We start from the raw sequence: 24228 nt of genomic DNA, 5'->3' as shown, positions 1-24228 counted from the left end.
CAGTGCTTTCACTCTAATGGTAGCATGAGACGGAGTCTACAACCCACACAAGTGGCTCAGGTAGTGCAGCTCATCCAGGATGGAACATCAATGCGAGCTGTGGCAAGAAGGTTTGCTGTGTCTGTCAGCGTAGTGTCCAGAGCATGGAGGCGCTACCAGGAGACAGGCCAGTACATCAGGAGACGTGGAGGAGGCCGTAGGAGGGCAACAACCCAGCAGCAGGACCGCAACCTCTGCCTTTGTGCAAGGAGGAGCACTGCCAGAGCCCTGCAAAATGACCTCCAGCAGGCCACAAATGCTCTGCTCTGAGAACGCTCTGCTGCCTGCAGCATCCCCCAGCATGACCGGTTTAGCGGTGGATCAGTCATGGTGTGGGGTGGCATTTCTTTGGGGGGCCGCACAGCCCTCCATGTGCTCGCCAGAGGTAGCCTGACTGCCATTGGGTACCGGGATGAGATCCTCAGACCCCTTGTGAGACCATATGCTGGTGCGGTTGGCCCTGGGTTCCTCCTAATGCAAGACAATGCTAGACCTCATGTGGCTGGAGTGTGTCAGCGGTTCCTGCAAGAGGAAGGCATTGATGCTATGGACTGGCCCGCCCGTTCCCCAGACCTGAATCCAATTGAGCACATCTGGGACATCATGTCTCGCTCCATCCACCAACGCCACGTTGCACCACAGACTGTCCAGGAGTTGGCGGATGCTTTCGTCCAGGTCTGGGAGGAGATCCTTCAGGAGACGATCCGCCACCTCATCAGGAGCATGCCCAGGCGTTGTAGGGTGGTCATACAGGCACGTTGAGGCCACACACACTACTGAGCCTCATTTTGACTTGTTTTAAGGACATTACATCAAAGTTGGATCAGCCTGTAGTGTGTTTTTCCACTTTAATTTTGAGTGTGACTCCAAATCCAGACATCCATGGGTTGATACATTTGATTTCCATTGATAATTTTTGTGTGATTTTGTTGTCAGCACATTCAACTTTGTAAAGAAAAAAAGTATTTAATAAGAATATTCCATTCATTCAGATCTAGGATGTGTTATTTTAGTGTTCCTGTTTGGGTATATTTTCTCCTGAAACTCCAGGATGGGATTCAAGCTAGTCCTCCGCTGTACTATATACTGCAGCAATTACTGATTGATGTGGGCCATAGATGATTGGTTTCTGGTCTGCAATAGGTGTAAACTATCCACTGTATACCTCCAAACTGGAGAGAAAAAACCCACTCCTCATCACCATCTTGTCCTTGCTTCTATTCCTTTGGTAATGTTTGTCTCCTCTGACCAACACTAGTGATTTACTAGGCTAGTAGTACTTGACTAGTACTCTGTGTTCTGTTCATAGCTCTCAACAATTCCAGAGGGATGTGGCCAAACAGCAGCAAAACAATTCAGATGTGTAAAATCAAGGAAAGACCTGACAATTTATCGGCAGATCTCTGATTGCAGCGCATTATAAATATCTTTCCAGTGATCTGCCCATTACTGAATTCATCCGTATGACAACACAGGCACCGGCTAACATCTTAAAATTACTTTTAAAAACATTTTGGTTATTCAGGAAGGCAATTCTTCTCATTTGTCATTATAAAACACTGCTGATCTTTAAAATCATTAGCATCGGGCAATACGAAGAAAAAAACCTGTCTTGCAGGTTTGGTTCAACCAAAAAGTTAGCAGAGTTGGGATGGGCTCCAAGCCGTAGTCCATGCTACATTTTATTTAGTGAATGTTTTTTCCTGTTAAATGAGTGCCCTCATATTCTGTTGCTAGGCCTATGTGAGCTGCATCCTCAGGCTGATGGCATATATTTCAGGAACTCCTTTCAGATTATAATTTCTGTGAAAATTCCCTCCGCTTTCAGATCTCTCCCAAGACACAGGCAAAGGTAGGCGATCAGTCTCATCAATGTTGATGAAACATTGTATGTTGAATTTCACAACTGATTTGGCTGACGTAGGTGGTCTACAGAAATCTTCAAGAATTCCTGCTCTTACTTTTCACTGCCTCGACAAGAACAAATTACTGTTGACAGCTCTGAATAATGGAGCATTTGTTAATTGGACTTGATGCAAGCTCATTTCTACCTTTCAAACCTCAGGTGTTTTTTTCAATTAGTGGCAACGCGGGAGGAACCACGCAACACAAGCTTTGATCAGTGTTCATATCCCAGTGTTGATCAGAGACATTTTGTGGTTTTGTAGCGTTCTTTTTTTTTTTCTAACATCCCCATAGAACTCCATTAGCCAGGAAACCAATATGAGAAAATATTGGTAGATATAGAGATATCACCTTCCTGTTAAAGCTCCTGTTCTTGTTCCGGTGCCAATGATGATTCAAGACATTTTTCAATTGTCAGACAAAGAGTTTTACACATTCGGACTGGCTGAAAAGCATTGCTGCTAACACAATACTTCAGACTTCCAGCATTCCCCCCCAACTGTTCTGACCCTCTCACTTCCTTGTACACAAATAGCAGGGCATGGACAATCTAAATGTCAAAGCTACTACTCTTTTACTACAGAAAATAAATAAAAATACTTTTTCCTAATACAAACATAAATACAGCGCTATTGTATATTGTAAAAAATATTATTAAAAAAAGAACACTTCATAAAAAACATCTACGTTTTGGAATTGGGGTTAGCACAGCACTCCTTCACGGAACAAAAAATAGAACAATATCCAAGTTCAATACTAAAATGTCGCCCAAGATACTAGTCAGAATAGAGCAACACCATTATAGGTGTACAACATTCTTCAAAAAAATAAAGAAATTCAAGTAAACCCTGAACCGGAGAAGTCTGGAGAAGGCCTTCCGTTGGACAGAAATCGTACACGTGATTCATTTGGCTGTGTTCATTGAGGGAACTAGCAACCGCAGAGGGAGGAAGAAACAAAGCAGGAGGGTGAGGGGGGCTAGGGTTGGACTGTTTCATCTGTTTCAGCCTAGAGTGTCCTTGTGCAAAGTTGTGCGCACTGTGAAAGCGCCGTAGTCTCAGCCTCATGGCTCAACACAGGCAACACTGACCCAGCACAGGCCGACAAACTGCACAGTGTAACACCCTCAGAACAAAACATATAGAAACAAAATGATTTTCTCCCTTTGGGATTTACCTCAGGGTAGCCATATTAAAAGCCACAACAATAAATGTAAATATTTTTAGTAAATTTAGCAGAAGCATGCAGCACTGACATATTTTTGCCTGCAAAAAAACAAGGTTAGCAACACAGTCAGTACTAAAGTGCACAGCCTGACACACTTAGTACTACCCCTCCCCCACCCTAGCAGTCTGCAGCTGCATGGAAAACTACAGCCTAGCTAGGACTAAACCATTCAGGTAGAAGTAGGGGGAGGATATTTTTTATAACTGGAGAGGGAGGTAGAGAGAGAACCGTTTGTTTAATTAACCACCAGAAATCTAAACTACTTCTGTCCTAAAATAAGGACGCTAATGAATATAAGATCCTTTGGTGTAATGTAAAAAATAAAAATAAAAAAATAAAAATGTAAACGCCTGAGAGAGTACATAATCTTAGACACCATAGTTAACTGTATTAATGTTTACGAGTTGTAAAACTTGACAAATATCAATCAATACAGGGATCAAATCATGTTCCTTGTAACTGAACACCATTATGGAATATAGATAGAAAAGGTACACAAGTAACACAGGTGGAACACAATTTCTGAGAAGTGTGATAATTGTTTAGAAATAAGTATTTTTATTAATTAAAAAGGCTGAAAATCACTAATGGCAATAGCAATACAATGATAAAGCAAACATGCATAAAAAAAGATGGTAGTTGATAGTTTACTCCTTCGTGAAAGTCAGGACTATGTTTTCTGTTTCTTGCATAGTTCTTGGATCATAAGGTGAAACCAAAAATAGATAATTTAAAAATGCTGCTGATATTACAGTTATTCAGTCGAACACTAGCCAGCTAATAGCTCACTGCGTAGTATGCCCATCCCCCACTCCCTTCCTCTTTCATAGACTGCCTGAGGAACTGCCAGCAGAAACTCAAAATGTCCACCAGTTCTGCTGCTGTGCGCAGCCAGGCTTAGCACTTGGCTGAAACTTTCACTTGTGGAGGAGGACGAGAGTTTAAACTCCTCCTACTTTTAGGTATCATTTTACACTTCACATAATTATACACAACAAAAACAAGCAAAAATGTCAAAGATTTAACTTGAGTTACAGTTCATATAAGGAAATGAGACAATTTTAATTAATTATTTAGGCCCTCATCTATGGATTTCACATGACTGGGAATACAGATATGCATCTGTTGGTCACATATTTATTTTAAAAAAGAGGTAGGGGCATTGATCAGAAAACCAGTCAGTATCTGGTGTGAACACCAATTAGCCTCATGCAGCTCCTTCACATAGAGATGATTAGGCTGTTGATTGTAGCCTGTGGAATGTTGTCCCACTCCTTTTCAATGGCTGTGCGAAGTTGCTGGATATCGAAGGGATGTGGACCACGCTGTCGTACACATTGATCCATAGCATCCCAAACATGCTCAATTGGTGACATGTCTTGTGAGTATGCAGGCCATGGAAGAACTGGGACATTTTCTGCTTCCAGAAATTGTGTACAGATCTTTGAGACATGGGGCTGTGCATTATCATGCTGAAAAATGAGGTGATGGCGGCAGATCTTTGTGCATTCAAATCGCAAATTATAAAATGCAATTGTGTTCGTTGTGTGTAGCTTATGCCTGCCCATACCATAACCCCAATGGCACCCTGGGGCACTCTGTTCACAACGTTGACATCAGCAAACCGCTCGCTCAAATGACGCCATACACTCTACGCTCTCTGCCATCTGTCCAGTATAGTTGAAATCGGGATTCATCCGTGAAGAGCACACTTCTGCAGCGTGCCAGTGGCCATCGAATGGAGCCTTTTCCCACTGAAATCAGTTACGACGCAAAACTGTCATCAGGTCAAGACACGGGTGAAGACAACGAGCACGCAGATGAGCTTCCCGAGACTGTTTCTGGTAGTTTGTGCAGAAATTCTTTGGTTGTGCAAACCCACAGTTTCATCAGCTGTCCGGGTGGCTGGTCTCATCGACGATCTCACAGGTGAAGAAGCCGGATGTGGAGGTCCTGGGCTGGCATGGTTAAAAGTGGTCTGCGGCTGTGAGACCAGTTGGATGTACTGCCAAATTCTCTAAAACGATGCCGGAGCGGCTTATGGTAGAGAAATGAATATTCAATTTTCTGGCAACAGCTGTTGGACATTCCTGCAGTCAGCGTGCCAATTGCACACTCCCTCAAAACTTGAGACATGTGGCATTGTGTTGGGTGTTAAAAATGCACATTTTAGAGTGGCATTTTATTGTCCCCAGCAGAAAGTGCACCTGTGTAATGAGCATGATGTTTAATCAGCTTCTTGATATGCCACACCTGTCAGGTGGATGGATTATCTTGACAAAGGAGAAATGCTCACTAACAGGGATGTAAACAAATTGGTCAACAAGATGAGAAAAATAAGCTTTAAGTGCACATGGAACATTTCTGGGATCTTTTATTTCAGCTCATGAAACATGAGACCAACACTTCATATGTTGCATTCATATTTTTGATTCTACTGAAAGATTGATAATTATTTGTCTCTTGTATGGACTCCTATTGCTAACAAAGAAACCAAAAGGTTGCTGACTCTCTGATTGCAAGACTGATTTTACCCAAATGTCTTCGAATGGATGATGAAAAATTGTTTAGTCACATTTTTCCTAAACTTTACAATAAGAATTATTAACATGTTATTTTCTAATCTCTGATGAGTTTCCTTGATATAAAACGAATGAGGTGAAATCACATCCTATTATGTTACAATGGCGCTATTCACATTCCAATGTTATTGCACAGTGCGCGTCGTTTCCCCACCCACTCCTTTTTCATTCACTGCAGAAAAAACTGGATTCACTGCAGAAAAAAACAAAATGTCCGCCAGTTCTGCTGTGTGCACTGCCAGGCTGAGCTCTCACACGCTACTAACTGAACACATATCCAATCCACTGGAGTACAAAAGTGCATCAACTTACATCACCTTCATGTTAAATTATTTGCTCTGTATGCCAATTTGACATAGATGGTTTCATTCATTTTTATTTGTATAAAAAGTGGGTTAAGTTAGCTTTTTAGGTTAAGGTTTAGGTTAAGTTTGCTTTTTACTTCCTCATCCATCCCACACCATTTTCTGTTTGGTTATGCCGATCAATTAGGTTAAATGTATTTCGTTTGGGTATATTTTCTCCTGAAGCTCCCATTATGCGGTTCAAGCTAATCTTCTGCTATATACTACAGCATTTACTGATTGATGTGGGCCATAGATGATTGGTTTCTGGTCTGCAATGGCTGTAAACTGTCCACTGTATACCTCCAAACTGGAGAAAAAAACCCACTCCTCATCACCATTTTGTCCTTGCTTCTATTCCTTTGGTAATGTTTGTCTCCTCTGACCAACCTTAGTGATTTACTAGGCTAGTAGTACTTGACTAGTACTGTGTTCTGTTCATAGCTCACAACAATTCCAGATGGATATGTGGCTACACAGCAGCACAATAATTCACAGATGTGTAAAATCAGGGAAAGCCTTGAAAATTCATGGGCACGTCTGTGATTGGAGCGCATTATAAATAGATTTCCAGCGATCTGCCCATTCCTGAATTCATCCGTATGAAAACACAGGCACTGGCAAACATCTGAAAATTACTTTCAAAAACTATGCAGGTATACAGGAAGGCAAGTCCTCTCATTTGTCATTGTAAAATACTGCTGATCTGTCAATCATTAGCATTAGCATAGGGCAATACGAAGTAAAAAGTGAATAAATACAACTCGCCTGTCTTGCTACACAGCAGTGAGAGGATATGGTCAAACCAAAAAGTTAGCAGAGACGGGCTGGGCTTCAAGCCTAGTCCAAGATAGTTTTATTTAGTGAATGTTCTCTCCTGTTAAATAAGGCCCTGATCCAAGTGCAGAGTGCTCTAATGTTCTGTTGCTAGACCTATGTGAGCTGCATCCTCTGTCTGCCGGCATACATTTCAGAAACTCCTTTCAGATTACAATTTCTGTGAAAATTCCCTCCCCTTTTAGACCTCTCCCAATACACAAGGTAGGCGATCAGTCTCAGCAATGTTGAGTAAACATTGTACGTTGAATTTTACATTCACAACTGATTTGGCTGAGGTGGGTGGTCTGCAGAAATCTTAAAGAATTTCTCCACTTACTTTTCACTGCCTCGGCGAGGACAAATGACTTGACAGCCTCTGAATAATTAGACTTTTGTTAATTGGACCAGATCCAAGATGATCTCTACCTTTCAATCCTCAGGTGTGTTTTTCAATTAGTGGCAAGGCGGGAGGAGCCACACAACATGAGCTTTGATGAGTGTTCATATCCCAGTGTTGATCAAAGACCGTTTGTGGTTTTGTCGCCTTTTACAGTTAATTTTCCAAGATCCTCATTTGACTCAATTAGCCGGGAAACTAAGGAGAAAATATTGGTAGATATGAAGGTATCACTTTCCTGTTCAAGCTCCTATTCTTGTGCCAATGATGATTCAATACCTTTTTCACTTGTCAGACAAAATTGTGGCAAAGCATTGCTGCTATCACAATACTTAAGGTTTCTAGTATTGTCCCCAAACTGTTCAGACCCTCTCACCTCTATCATACAAATAGCTGGACATGAATATCTAAATGCCAAAAATTTGCATATTTTTTTACAAAAATACAAATGTTCCTAAGACAAAACACACAATGACCAAATAAAACGGCATTAGTGTTACATAAATACGTTTTTTTTAAACGCATTATCTACGTTTTGGAAGCACTGTTAACGTAGCACTCTTTAGCCAACAAACAAACAAATAGAATAGTAGCTAAGTTAAATACTGAAGTGTAGATACTAGTCAGAATAGTGTAACTTGGGTATAGGCGTTTTAAAAATATATATAAGAAATTCAAGTAAACCTTGAAAAGGAATAGTCTGGAGAAGTAGGCCTTCCGTTGGACAGAGGTCGTACGCGTGATTAGTTTGGCGTGATTAGTTTGTGTTGAGGGAACTAGCAACAGCAGAGGAAGGAAGAAAAAAGCGGGAGGGTGAGGGGGGCTGAGGTCAGACTGTGCCATCTGTTTCACCATAGTGTGTTCTTTTGCAAGGTTGTGCACACGTGCGCACAGTGAAACCATCAGTCTCAGCCTCATCGCTAAACATGACCAGCACAGGCAACACTGACCCAGCACAGGCTGACTAACTGCACAATGTAACACCCTCAGAACAAAAGGATGGAAACAAAATAATTTTCTGCCTTTAGGATTTACCTCAGAATGGCCATCTTAAAAGTTACTACAAAAGCAAAATAGACTACTTATTTAGTAACTTTGGCAGAAGCATGCAGCACAGAGACTTCTTTTTGCCTGCAAAAAAACAGGCTAACAGCACAGTCAGTGCTAAAGCGCACAACCTGACAAGCTTAGCGGCCACCCCTCACCCACCCTAGCAGTCTGCAGCAGCATGGAAAATTACAGCCTAGCTAGGACTAAACCATTCTGACAGAGGTAGGGGGAGGATTTTTTTTTTTTTTTTTTTTTACACAACTAGAGGGGGAGCTGGAGAGATAAAACCGTTTAATTAAAACACCAGAAATCTAGACTACTTCTGTCCTAAAATGAGAACGCTAATGAAAGTAATGACCTTTAACTGTTATGTTCAAAAAATCCCGAGAGTATATAACCTTAGACACCATAGTCGAATGTATCAATGTTTACGAGTTGTAAAATTGGACAGATATCAATCATTACAGGGATCAATTATTCTCCATGTGCCTTTACACCAGGTGGGCTCGACATGAACTTTTTTTAGCCATTTTTTACTTGTCCAAAAGCTCAAACACTTGTTCCAAAAAAAAAAGGTCTGTGACACAATTTTTACATCATTGTATGACGCAAGGAACCTTTTTTTACCATAGAGAATCAGACAAAAATGTTGGCCACACTCAGCCTAATGGCTTCTTTGCACATTCAAGTCTCAAAATACAACTTTAAGGCTCTTCTGGAGGATGGTTGGCCATTTTCCGTAGCCAATAAAATATTGCAACATTACAATTACAACCAAATACTTTTTATGTCTTTAGAAAATAATTCCTGGGAGAATAAACAATACATCAAATGTTCTAAAATGCAATTAGCAGGAAAATACCAAGTGGTTTCATGTGACAGAGATGAAAATATCGAGGGGAGGGGAGATCTAAAGATGCATCAACTAGCATTGGTTACTAATATGACACATAAAACTTCCAAGTTTTAGACAATTACATTTATGGTTAAATAGTTTCAAAATGCTGCCTGCCTCTGCTCAGATTCAAGGTGTGTGATCTGGCACCCGGCACTGTCCTTCACTCTCCGGTTTTGTGACCATTTAATCTGAACAAACCCTGACTCGTGTAGCCTATGTCAACAGAATCAAGCCTTTAGATGTTAATGTTAGGCTAATAATCCTTCAAAATATTTGTCAAACTAGACGGCCGCTTAGCCTATATTTATGCAATTAAAAATCTCATTAAAACTTTGCTACATTTTCTGGCGTCTCCCTCATGTCAGCATAGGTTTGGACACAAGGCTGTAGCCAATGTGCATGTCACCTACCCTATGACATGTAGTCTTTATTATTTATGTACATGAAAAATAGATTTTAATATTAAGCCATTGTCTATTGAATATTGTATCAGGGCCCTCCTTGTTTGATATTGTGAATTTATTGTGATTTGTTTTACTTGTCCATTCGGACAACTTAAATCTATATTCTTCTTGTCCGACAATTTAAAAAAAACTTTTCCTGGACAAGAGGACAAGCATTTATGTCGAGCCCTGACCAGTATGGAATATTAGGGCAGCTGAGCACACTATAGACAGAAAAGATACACAGGAGTACATGTCCTGGTAATCCGTCTGGCCCTGCGGCCTTGTGAATGTTAACCTGTTGTGTGTTTTTCATCTGCGTTAACAAGCATGCGCTGACCAACTGGCAAATGTCTTCACTGACATTTTCAACCTGTCCCTGACCGTCTGTAATACAAACATATTGCAAGCAGATCATAGTCCATGTTCCCAAGAACACTAAGGTAACATGCCTAAATGACTACCGACCTGTAGCACTCACGTCTGTAGGCATGACGTGATTTGAAAGGCTGGTCATGGCTCACATCAACACCATTATTCCAGAAACCTAGACCGACTCCAATTTGCATACCGCCCCAACAGATGACGCAAACTCTATTGCACTCAACACTATCCTTTCCCACCTTGACAAAAGGAACACCTATGTGAGAATGCTATTCATTGACTACAGCTCAGCGTTCAATACCATAGTACCTTCAAAGCTCATCACTAAGCGAAGGATCCTGGGACTAAACACCTCCCTCTGCAACTGGATCCTGGACTTCCTGGTGGGCTGCCCCACGTGGTAAGGGTAGGTAACAACACATCTGCCATGCTGATCCTCAACGCGGGGGCCCCACAGGGGTGCGTGCTTAGTCCCCTCCTGTACTCCCTGTTCACTAATGACTGCACGGCAAGGCACAACTCCAACTCCAACACATTAAGTTTGCAGACAACACAACAGTGTTGATCACTGGCAACGATGAGACAGCCTATAGGGAGGAGGTCAAAGACCTGGCCGTGTGGTGCCAGGACAACAATCTCTCACTCAACGTGACCAAGACAAAGGAGATGATTGTGGACTACAGGAAAAGGAGGACCGAGCATTCCCCCATTCTCATCGACAGGGCTGTAGTGGAGCAGGTTGAAAGCTTCAAGTTCCTTGGCGTTTACATCACCAACAAACTATCATGGTCTAAACACACCAAGACAGTCGTGAAGAGAGCACGACAAAACCTATTCCCCCTCAGGAGACTGAAAAGATTTGGCATGGGTCCTCAGAAACTCAAAACGTTCTACAGCTGCACCATCGAGAGCATCCTGACTGGTTGCATCACTGCCTGGTATGGCAACTGCTCGGTCTCCGACCTGCAAGACACTACAGAGGGTAGTGCGTACGGCACAGTACATCACTGGGGCCAAGCTTCCTGCCATCCAGGACCTCTATACCAGGCGGTGTCTGAGGGAGGCCCTAAAAATGGTCAAAGATTCCAGCCACCCTAGTCATAGACTGTTCTCTCTGCAACCGCACAGCAAACGGTACCGGAGCGCCAAGTCTTGGTACAAAACGCTTCTTAACAGCTTCTACCCCCAAGCCATAAGACTCCTGAACAGCTAATGAAAGCGCTACCTAGACCCCTCTTTTACACTGCTGCTACTGCTACTACTACTACTACTAGTACTACTATCTGTTTATTATCAATGCATAGTCACTTTAATGCTACCTATATGTACATATTACCTCGACTAGCCGGTGCCCCCGCACATAGACTCTGTACTGGTACCCCCTGTATATAGCCTCCACATTGACTCTGTACTGGTACCCCCTGTATATAGCCTCCACATTGACTCTGTACTGGTACCCCCTGTATATAGCCTCGCTATTGTTATTTTACTGCTGTTGTTTAATTATTTGTTACTTATATTTTACATTTTTTACTTAATCCTTATTTTTCTTAAAACTTCTTAAAGCATTGTTGGTTAAGGGCTTGTAAGTAAGCATTTCACTGTAAGGTATACACCTGATGTATTCGGTGCATGTGACAAATAAAATGTGATTTGAATTTGAATTTCTGAGAAGAAAGTGAGATGATAATTGTTTAGAAATAAGTATTTTTAATTAGTTAATAGGCCTATAATCACTAATGGCAATGTCAATACTATGATAAAGTAAACACCAATAAAAACATCATTCTTGAGAGGCAGGTCTAACCTGTTTTCTGTATCTTTCATAGTGTCTGGATTATGAGACGAAACCAAAATTAGATAATTTAAAAATGCTGCTGAGATTACAGTTATTCAGTAGAACACTAGCCAGCTAATAGCGCACTGCGTAGTATGCCCATCCCCCACTCCCTTCCTCTTTCATAGATTGTGTGAGGACTGCCTGCAGAAACTCAAAATGTCTGCCAGTGTTCAATCAGGTTTAGCACTTGGCAGCTGTTGACTGAAACATCAACTTGAGCAAGAGGACGAGTTTAAACTCCTCCTACTTTTAGGTATCATTTTACTCGTCGCATAATTATACATAAAATAGGGAATGTATCGAACGATCGCAATTTATGACATTCTTTGTCTGTTCTATGGACTCCTATTGCGAACAAAGAAATCAAAAGAACGCTGACACTTTGATTGAGATACTTATTTGACCAAAATGTCCTTTGAATGGAAGATGAAAAATAATATGTTCAGTAACATTTTGCCTCATAACTTTACTATAATAATTATTAACATGTTATTTTTTCATCTCTGATATGAGTTACCTTGATACAAAACTAATAAAATCACTGCTATGTTACAACAGCTCTGTTAACATTCCAATGTTACTGCAAACTGTGCGCAGGCTTTCCCTGACCATTCCTCTTTCATTACACGTGTTCCGGATTCACTGCAGAAAAAACAAAATGTCCGCCAACTCTGCTGTTTGAACAGCCAGCTAGACTGAGCCATCACACACTGCTAACTGAACACTTATCCAATCCACTGTAGTACAACAGTGTATCAAGTTACATCACCTTCATGTTAATATGTTATGTGCTCTGTATGCCAATTTTGCACAGGCTGTTTCATTCGTTTTTATTTGTATAAAAAGTAGGATAAGTTTCTTTTTCAAAGTAGTTATGATCTACTTCCTCATCCATCCCACATCATTTTGTGTTAATTTATGCTGAGCAATTAGGTTAAATATATTTAGTTTGGGTATATTTTCTCCTGAAGCTCCCATGATGCGGTTCAAGCTAGTCCTCCTCCACTGTACTATATACTACAGCATTTACTGATTGATGTGGGCCATAGATAATTGATGCCATAGATGATAAACTGTACGCTGTATACCTCCAAACTGGAGTAAAAAAAGACTCCTCATCACCATTTTGTCCTTGCTTCTATTTCTTTGGTAATGTTTGTCTCCTCTGACCAACACTAGTGATTTACTAGGCTAGTAGTACTTGACTAGTACTGTGTTCTGTTCATAGCTCATAACAATTCTAGAGGGGTATGTGGCCAAACAGCAGCATCTGAATAATGAAACTTTTGTTAATTGGACTCCATCCAAGATGATTTTACATTTCGTATTGAACCTTTATTTAACTAGGGAAGTCAGTTAAAAACACGTTTTTATTTACAATGAAGGCCTACCAGGGAACAGCAAGTTAACCGACTTGTTCAGGGGCAGAACGACAGATTTTTACCTTGTCAGCTCTGGGATTTGAACCAGAAACCTTTCAGTTACTGACCCAACACTCTAACCACGAGACTACCTGCCGCCCCTATACCTTTCAAACCCCAGGTGTGTTTTTCAATTAGTGGTAAGGCGGGAGGAGCCAGCGCAACATGAACTTTGATCAGTGTTCATATCCCAGTATTGATCGGAGCCAGTTTGTGGTCTGGTCGTTTTTTTTTTTTATAGATTCCCATAAGAATCCATTAGCCAAGAAAACAATATGAGAAAATATTGGTAGATATAAAGATATTACCTCCCTGTTAAAGCTCCTGTTCTTATTCTGGTGCCAATGATGATTCAAGACCTTTTTCACTTGTCAGACAAAGATTTTTACACATTCGGACTGATTGCAAAGCATTGCTGCGAAAACAATACTTAAGTCTTCTAGCATTCTCCCCCAACCCTCTCATGTTCTCACACCTAAATAGCAGGGCATGACAATCTAAATGTCAAAAATTATACTTTTTTACGACAGTAAATATATACAAATATTTTCTACTAATAGAAAACACAAATACAGCACTTCTGTAAAAGAAAAATTGTTTGTTTAAATAACATATTCTAAAAAAACATATATTATCTACGTTTCGGAATCGTGGTTAGCATAACACTACTTAACGTTAAAAATATATATAGAACAATGGCTAAGTTAAATACTGAAATGTAGGCCAAAAATCATAGTCAGAACCGAGCAACATCATTATAGCTGTACAACAGTCTTCAAAAAAATAAAGAAAATCAAGTAAACCTTGAACAGGAGTAGTATGGAGAAGAAGGCCTTCCGTTGGACAGTGGTCGTACGCGTGATTCGATTGGCTGTGTTGATTGTACTAGCAACAGCAGAGGGAGGAAGAAAAAAAGCAGGAGGGTGAGGGGGACTAAGGTTGGACTGTTCCATCTGTTTCAGCATAGAGTGTTATTGTACAAGGCTGTGCGCACAGTGAAACCATCAATCTCAGCATCGTGGCTCAAGACAGCCAGCACAGGCAACACTGACCCAGCACAGGCTGAGAAACTGCACAGTGTAACACACTCAGAACAAAAGGATGGAAACAAAAGGATTTTCTCCCTTTGGGATTTACCCCAGGGTGGCCATCTTAAGTTATTAAAACAAAAGCAAAATATACTTTTTTTTTGTAACTTTGGCAGAAGCATGCAGCACAGAGCTTGGTTTTTGGCACGCAAAACAACAGGCTAGCAGCGCAGTCAGTACTAGAGTGCACAGCCTGACACACTTAGCACCACCCCTCCCCCACACTAGCAGTCTGTAGCTACATGGAAAATTACAGCCTAGCTAGGACTAAACCATTCTGACAGAGGAAGGGGGAGAAGATTTTTCTCCAACTAGAGAGGGTGCTAGAGAGGACCGTTTAATTAACCACCAGATATCTAGATTACTTCTGTCCTAAAATAAGAACGCAAATGAAAATAAGGACCTTTAACTGTTATGTTTAAAAAAAGCCTGAGAGAGTACATAACCTTAGACACCATAATCAAATGTATCAATGTTTGCGAGTTGTACAATTTGACAAATATCAATCAATACAGGGATCAATCATGTTCCTTGTACCTGAACACCGGTATGGAATATTATGGCAGCTGAGCACACTACAGATAGAAAAGCTACACAAGTAACACAGGTGAAAACACAATTTCTGAGAAGTGATAAGTATAAAAATATAGAAATAACTTTTACTTAATTAAAAAGGCCTATAAATCACTAATGGCAATAGCAATACAATGATAAAGCGAACATGCATAAACAAAATATGATAGTCCTGACTCTCAAGAAGGGGTAAACTATGTTTTCTGTTTCTTGCATATTTCTTGGATTACAAGATGAAACATAAAATAGATCATTTAAAAATGCTGCTGATATTACAGTTATTCAGTAGAACACTAGCCAGCTCATAGCTCACTGCGTAGTATGCCCATCCCCCACTCCCTTCCTCTTTCATAGACTGCGTGAGGACTGCCAGCAGAAACTCAAAATGTCTGCCAGTGCTGCTGCTGTGCGCAGCCAGGTTTAGCACTTGGCAGCTGTTGGCTGAAACATTCACTTGTGCAGGAGGACTAGAGATTAAACTCCTCCTACTTTAAGGTATCATTTTATTCTTACCATAATTATACATACAATGGGGATTGTACCGAAAGATCGCAATTCATAACCTATCGCTATCAATGAAACCGAAAGATCGCTGACTCTTTGACTGAGATACTGATTTGAACAGCTCTCATGCAGTTTACAGACCTCCTCCAGTATCTTACTGAGCTTTGTGTCCTCTTTTTCACCATTGGGGTTCTCCTTAGAACTTGACCATTGACCTCAGAGTGCCTCTAGAATTCAGTCAAGCTTGGAATTGTTACTCTATATTCTAGTAGTTAAAGAAGGGCTAAATTAATGACAGCTGTCCAAATTGTTCACACAATAACGATTGTTCACAAATTCTGGGTTTGTAGGAAAGCCCAAGTCTTTGGCGTCCATCCCACTTCCAATTGTTACCCTGTCGGTCCAATGTTCCCTCTGATTAGGTGCTTTGTGACAAAAACAATACTCAATGCTGTGCTTTATCTTGGCCAGGTCGCAGTTGTAAATGAGAACTTGTTCTCAACTGGCCTACCTGGTTAAATTAATTATGCAATTGAGAGCTGTCCAAAAGGCTGTGTGACCTTAAGTGAATGTTCAACCAGATGGGAGTTGCATTTGTTTTGTTTTTTTACCTTTATTTAACTAGACAAGTCAGTTAGGAACAAATTCTTATTTTCAATGACGGCCTAGGAAGAGTGGATTAACTGCCTTGTTCAGGGTCAGAATGGTGGGGCGGCAGGTAGTTTAGTGGTTAGAGCGTTGGACTAGTAACCGAAAGGTTGCAAGATCGAATCCCATCAGCATGACACCATGCGTGGATCTGCACAGGCTTCTGTTTCCTGTGTTCCGCACTGCCAGAAATACTGTGTGCAAGTACGAAATACTGAGTGCAAGAGCGCAGCTTAGCGAGAACATTGGTCACATCTAGCCTTCAATCCGCAACAAATTTTTGACGCATGGCACCCACCCTGTGTATATGGTAGCCTCCGGATCACTGTTTTTGTTTTTACATAAAGCTGACAACATAACAGGCCTTATGTAACTAAGTCTCATCTAGTCTTGTCTGAACCAATACAAACAACTGACCTATATTGTCATTAAAAAAATGCCTTGGGCTTGATTTATTTCAGTAGTCTGATGTGTAATTTAGATTTATAACCCTGCCAAACCCCCAAAAATCCCTGGCATCTTTATCCACAAGGTTGTTCTATTTCAAGTTGAACTACCCAATCTGTCTAAAAATCAATTGTATGTTGAAAGTCCAAATATTGCTAACAATTCGAGAAATTCCTTGCTAACGAGCTACCACAAAAAAAATATGTTGAAGTAGCCTACAGACATAGGGCACTATAAAATATGTTTTATTTTTTGCCTGATTCGTTTAGTTTCCCCCCCAAATTCAGTTGCCCCCCCACTGGGATTATCCAGGTTTTCGCTCTCAAAAATCACACATTTATTTATAGAAAAACAAAAAATTGGATATTCTAAGTCCACAACTATGCTTAAACCTCATCAGGAGACCCCTCGAGGTCTGAGAAAAATAGAATGATTTTGGGGTGTAGTTACCCATTAATGCACCAGCAAGAGACCTTTGTTTGGTTAGCAACATTTCTCTTGCACTTTGCAGTGTGTGCAAAACAAAATGGCCACTGGATTGATGCAAATAATCATGATATCATTCTGCCAGGTAGGCATATTACTTTGTAGTTAACATTTAGTTGTTTTTTTTTTAGGAAAGCCTTTCCATCGCTATCAGAAGAAGGTTATCATTAGCATCATCGCTAATTGCAACACAAAGTGTAGACATATGCACGCACCACACACACAAACATACATACAGAGGGGCATTCCTGTATCTTTTCAGAAAGTGCAGGAATTGTTTTATGATTAATTTGGGCAATTTAATGGATTTTCTAATAAGTTCAATACATTTAGTTGATTTCCTACTAAGTTCAATATATTTTTGAATATTGATAAATTCTGTTTTAATATCTGGATTCCGTGATTCTGTCCTTGTTCTCCTCAATGCAGATTCTATAGGGCCCTATACTAGTAACTGATAGTGGTGCAATCATTAGACCCGAGCAACACAGTACATATACCACTACATTACACCCTGGGGGTTCTGTGAACACTTTTATTATAGACACTTATTATAGATCTGCAAGACTGTACATAATATTCTTTACTGGTCTAATGAGTGCCATGAAGTATTTTATTCAATAGCAGTTCATGGCTTTATGTGAATGACTCCTGTGATAAGCAGAATAATAATTGTTGTAATTATAATTAGACCTGATTGTCGTCCATAATGTAGGTTGGTTCATGCGTTCCTCACTGACAATAAACACATAATTTCTCTCAAGTTTGTACATCAGACATTTTGACACACACATACATAAAAATGTTTTAAGTATTTAAATAACCACCTGTTTAAATGACCTTGGGATATAAAACAATAAATGATTCATGAAATGTCCAAAGCACCAAAGACTAACATAAATATTGACTCAAGACCACATTGGGAACATGTTCCTCCCCCTGCTCTCTCAATCAGGTCGTTAGCCAATCCAGATGCAGTGTAAAAGGAACCAGCTAGAACCTGCTGAAACCAGTTTAAGCAATGTTATTTAGACAAGGGAAGAATCATTCAATACTCTACTTCCTACTTTACAGTGTTAACTCCGACCTTCAGTTTTGAAGAATTCTGGCATGAATAGCCCCGGGGATCCAGAACAAGGAGTGATATATGGCATACGTTTCCTACATTAGCCTACATGCATATTAGATAAATATATGTAAGTGACTAGCCTACATTGCTAACTGACCACAAATGGGATTAGGCTAGTACAAGACGTTATGCTGGTGTTAGGCCTATATTTCTGTTATGTAAAGTACCATTAAAGATGTCTATCACATGAACGTGTAAAACGTTCAAGGGTGGGGTGGAGTGGCTGCACCTTATAGTTCTGTTATAGACTTGACCTGTAGGCCTTCACACAAATGTTACTCCACAAATCCTGTTAAGTGTAGGCTATCTTGAGTGAAATGTTGCTCTCGTTTTTTATGCTGCCCATCCCCCACACGACAATTCTGTAGCGACTCACAGCAACAGTCACAACGTGGTAGCAGTCTTCAAGTGGTCCAACCTCACTCACTAGCCTAAATATTTCCGGATTGAGATGAAGTACATAACACATATTTTCAAATACTACGCACACAACTGGTATTCTGAGCTTTCATACTTCTGAACTAAATACCTTCCACGATGCAAAAAAACTAAAGGAATCACAGAATACAGGCATCTGAATGGTATTCCGATTATTGTAATGTCTGTCAAATTTGAAGGCCTAAACTGTACAACAAAGCACTGATGAAGTGAGTATCTGGAGACTGTTTTCCTCCCAGGCCAGACAGGGGTTCCTTGCTTTGCTACTGATTGCCCACACAGAACTGATTGCACATTTCTCATATTTGTGCTGCATTGGTGTCAGTCCCTCCCTTGGGTTATGTTCTGCCAGCGATTATCTCCAGCTGATCTCTATAGTTCATCCATAGACTAACTGGCTGTTCGATTCTGAAACTGGTTGATCAAGGAGTGTCGCAGGGTTGTGGGTTTGATTCCCTCTAGGACCATCCACATTAAAATGTATGCACACACTGATGTAAATCGCTTTGGATAAAAGTCTGCTAAATGGTATATATTATTATAAGGCTAGATCATACTCTGGGTCCCGAGACAGGTTGGGTATGACTGATCAGGGTTGGTGAGGTTGCTTGAGGCAGACATCTTGGTTTGACAGAAGGTGAAAGAGGGATTGTTTCGAACCAGTTACAGTCCAAAACTACCACAAACAGTTAAGTGTCTTGTTGAACCAGATTGAAAAATTTACCAAAATAAACTCAACAACGTCTTTGTTAACCAAATTCAAAATAGTGTCTATGTGGAGAAACTCGCCATGCTATCGTTATATATGAAAAACTTACAACAGTCATTTCTACAAAGTTATTTATCTGAAACTAGGATGACACAAGAACGCTTACCTGTTTTTTCTTACAAAAATGTGCATATGTTTTATTAACATTAGGTAATTATTCAACAATGATGTATTATTACAAAGGTAGTTCATCTAGCAATAAGGCGATTCCACATCAACGAAAAATATTTTGGGTACATCAGATTTTTCTGGTAATTCTTACATAGAACTTCATTGGGATTAAAAATGTTTGAAAATACTTTTAACATTTGTATCACTAACCATTTTTGAGAAAAATCATGACTAAAGTGGCCAATGTAGGCCCTTTTTAGACCGATACACGCCTCCTGTAAGACACGATGATTTGTGAACCGTGCATGATCCAGACAACATCTTCCTCCTTATATTGTTCTCTGAAATATGGAGTATGTGTACATTCCGAAATATCATGTATGGTTCATTGATCATAGTCTTACAGGAAGCATGTATAGGTCTAAAAAAAAAGGCCTTAAATGTACACTTTCATCATATGATTTGTGATACAAATGTAAAAAAAAACTCCCAATGAAGTTTCTATGTGAGAATTGCCAAAACAATCGGAGATAACAAAAATATTTTTCGCTCCCGCTGGCATGGAATCGCCCAATAGCTATTAACTAGTCAATATAAAATATTAACATAGTCTATGACAACCGCAAGGACAGGTAGGCTAAGCCTAGCTTTTGTCCTGAGTTCTGCCTCCTTTTCAGCTAGCCCCGAAACCGCAGGCATATGGAAGCCTGGAAAAGCAATGGGGGAGGGATAACTGTCTGCAGGACTGTACCATCTTCCTCAGAGGGGAGACTAAAGTGGATGAGGGGGCACACACACTTGGTGTGAACAAACTGGAACTACTGGTACTCATATTTACAATGAAACGTTCAAGGTAATAAACTACTTTACACTAGGGAACTGAAAACCCCCCAGAACGAATGTAATCTCAGTCTCTACACAAATTAACATGAACTAATTCACCAATGTGCCTGAAACAACTTATTTTTAAAGCCCAATTTTGCCTAAAACACACACGCAGAAAGTTGCACCAATAGATCAAATATACAAAACAAAAACACACACCTATCCAGTAAACGATTGGTCTACACAGGAGAAGTTGGAACACCCCTCCCCCTCACTAACACAGTCACTCACAGACTGACTGTGTACTGAGTGGAAAAGTACAGCAAACCAGGGCCGTACCACTTTAAGAAGCCAGGGGGGGTTGAGATCAAATAACAAGACAAGAGGGGAGAGTAATGCTAGAACATTAAAAACACATTTTTTTACGTTCAAAAATATAAAAAAATATAAGAAACTAAACCAATAACAGGTGTTTCAATATTTATCAAAAACAACTTGAAATAGTTCACATTAAAGGAGATTGCCTATTAATTCTGTAATTCTACGTACGCTTTACGTTACACTAATAGACAGACTACCTCAAAACCAATGTGGTTCCAAACTCATTACAATTTGCGTAAAAAACATCTAGGCCTACCTGAAACGATGCTTCCAGGGGTGCACTAGGTTTCTTCAAGCATGAACAGCCTTTCACGTATGCTAGTACATACAGCGAGACAAGCATTCCAATTCCAGCGCAAAATATGTCTCCAAGAGAGATGTGTCTGCCCTCGATGTAAGTCACACAGTTTACAATACTGTTCATTTTAGGACTGTGTGGAAACAGAAGGAGAAAAGCTCATTCTAGGCCTATGCCCACATCTAATCTGATAATAATCTTTCCAATGTAATGAAAACGTGTTACGGAAAGTAATTGTGTCGTTCACCATCATTTCTATTTCTGTAGACCTGAGACGAAAGAATGTTCCAATTGCAATAGAGAGCACATTGGGAGCAGATATTCAACATGCCTTATACACAGCCAACAACAACAAAAATGGCAGTATTCTTCAAAGACCCAAGACTTTGAAAGTAACAGATTGTCTAAAATGTTATCATGTAGTTATGTTCATAATTATTATGTATTTCCTGGGAGGCTAATGCAGCTAGCTGAGTGCTAACTATTCACTATCCCTTCCCCTCCCCCACACACAAACACTGCGCTGCCACATTTTCTGACGGTGCCACTTATTATTGCAGCAACTCAAAATGGCCACCATAGTTGCTGTAGGTTTTTTCCATGTGCTTGATCCCCAATTTGTAACAATGTCAGGAAATACTTTGCAGTCACATTAAGGTTGCTTCCTAAAGTTCCTACTGGTACTGAATTAGACATATGCTAAATGTATTTATACCCTACTCATACATTTGACATGTTATTGATGATGTTAGAGCGAGACTCCTCATACAGTGGCTCTAAAGAAAAGATCCTGACCAGTCTTGTCCATTTTTCCCTTTTGTCATTCAATGTTGTGTCTGTGTTTCCATAGTGTGTGTACCAACACTTTGTCTCAATATCTCATGGTAGTTTGACATTACTAGCTCTTTGTTTGGTTGCTAGTTTTGAAACTGAAATGGTTGATGGCTATTTACAAACTTGACAATATTTGCAAATATTCTGATCTTGAATCAGTCTGATTACCAAAATGATTTAAGCCAGATAACCCCTTTCGTCGTAATACTGCAACATCTCATCTGACACCCTCCAGCATCACCCAATCCTACATAGGCTTCTTCCATGCTTCCCTGCAAACATTTTATAAATCTTTTAATTTACTATCATTGACAATTCCTTTTGAAACAAATTCCTTGCTTCATTTATATAGCAAGAAGCAACATTTATTGTTATAGCCCCAGTGTCTCGCACTCACAACTTTGTCAATGTTTGGTGGCCGTCATGGTTATAAAGAAGTTGTCAAGGTTGAAGGGGATCACATCATCTCAACCAATGGGGTTGTCTAGATTCTGAGTGCATGGACATAGGCTGAATCAGTGGTTCTCAACTGTTTTTTCCCCGGGACTGTTGTCTCAGTTGCGACCCAATATTCGCATTGCCAAAACACAATCTGAAAAACATTTTTTTATGCTATATTGATAGTAAATGCAGTAATTATATGACAAGGAAACAACATTCCCAACGCTTTCATTTTCAATAATACAACTTTGCCAATGTCCTTGATTAAGAATGTTAATAAACTCACTGGCTTTAGATCACAAAATCAACCAAAATAGTGTTGCTATACTACACATGTTCTACCTGGTTTAAGTCGAGAGTTTTTTTTTTTTTTTAATACTCCAGACATCCGCGACCCACTCAAAACCTCCTTGGGTCACGACCCATCAATTGAGAATCACTGGGCTAGGTTATGATGGATGGCGTGTGCATTTCCAAATTTGACACCAAAAAATATAAAGTATGGTAGTTAGCGTGACAACATTCACTTGTACTTGATACATGTTTTTCAATGAAAGCACATTTTTGTCTTCAAAGAAACATAACATTTTGGGCAACAACAAAACATTTACAGCCAAATACAAAGCATACATAAGAAATACTAAATATGATTACATTTGCAGCCATTTTTTGGTAGATATGTACACACACACACATACATATATTATTATGAAAGTGTGTGTATAGACAGACATTAAAAATATATATATATCTACCAAAAGATATATATTTAAAAAATGTGTGTGTCACACACACAAACACCTTTAAAAAAATATATATATATATATATATATATATATATATATATATATATATACACACACATCTTTAAATATATCTATTTATTAAAAATGTGTGCATTTTTTTATATATATATTTTGGTAGATATATAAACACACATATATATATACACATATATATATCTTTAAATATATATATATATATAAACAAACAATTGTAGTTCGCTACTCAATAGGCAAAAATCTCAAATGATTTTGCTAACAGTTAACGTTAGCTAGCTAGCGCCCCCCTTCACCCCACCTCAATTTTTTTTTCTAGTCCATGTCCCTGCCAAGACCAGTCTACATCGCAAGCTAATGTTTTACACTTACTCGTTCAAGAACATGACAGAAAAAAAATGAAACGTCTATTTTATAGAGAAAGTGACACATTTTAAATAGACAAAAACAAAACTGTTGGAATGATCTGTAAAAACAGTTAAGACAGCTAGCATGCTAGCTAACTCACCGATGCTTCTGAACCTGCCTGTTTCCCGCGAAATATAGCCGGTATCCGCACGAGCCGAATGTGCTCCTCGCTCACAATATCGGTTTATAATGTGCAGAGGATAGCAAACTGAACCAAGGGAGAGAAAAAACGTAAATATGAGCGTGATAGTGACGCTGACACACTGGCTAGAAACAACACCAAAACAAAACCTGTGCATGCAGACTGTTCTCAGCGACAACAGTCAGTCATCCACCACTGTGTTGCCAGCTCCTCCTCCTTCGTAGTCAAGGGGAGGGGGTTGAGTGCGTGAGAGCAGTCTAGGCACCTCCTACTAGATGTCGTCCATGACAGAAAACAACGTGAAAGCTGGTAGGAGTAGCTTTTAAAAAAATCAGGTACAGTATGAATACTGTCGTCTATGAAGTTTTTTTTTAATTCAACAAGGTAAGTAGAAGTTGAAGGAAATTATATATGTTGAAGAGAGAACAGAACCAGGTCTAACGTGATTTTCTTAGATCTGTGAGGTTAAGAAAGTCTTGTGTAGACTTTCACAGACTACCTGATCACCTGAGGGTATGAAAGACTTGTGTAGACTTTCACAGACTACCTGCTCTACTAGGAGAATAGACAGCATTAGT

General features: G+C 39.8%; 1 protein-coding gene across 6 annotated transcripts in view; it reads right to left on the bottom strand.

Moving 5' to 3' along the window:
- Positions 1 to 23914, bottom strand: part of atf7ip (activating transcription factor 7 interacting protein) — a 55755-nt gene extending 31841 nt beyond the window's left edge. Inside the window, exons 1-2 of one of the 6 annotated variants that reach the window (XR_010458726.1) lie at positions 23609 to 23904; positions 14153 to 14234 (exon numbers count right to left, since the gene is read on the bottom strand). Coding sequence is in view for 4 of the 6 variants with exons in the window: in XM_065001447.1 (XP_064857519.1) it covers positions 14153 to 14234; positions 23609 to 23807 (281 nt within the window). In the remaining 2 variants the exon portion in view is untranslated. Of the gene's footprint in view, positions 1 to 14152; positions 14235 to 23608 lie in introns of all 6 variants that reach the window. The other 5 variants (XM_065001447.1, XM_065001448.1, XM_065001446.1 and 2 more) reach the window with 5 other exon arrangements.
- Between the last annotated feature and the right edge of the window lie 314 nt (positions 23915 to 24228).

This window comes from Oncorhynchus nerka, linkage group LG15 (genome assembly GCF_034236695.1).
Source record: "Oncorhynchus nerka isolate Pitt River linkage group LG15, Oner_Uvic_2.0, whole genome shotgun sequence".
Lineage (NCBI taxonomy): Eukaryota > Metazoa > Chordata > Actinopteri > Salmoniformes > Salmonidae > Oncorhynchus > Oncorhynchus nerka.
This window is presented reverse-complemented; position numbering and strand designations above follow the sequence as displayed.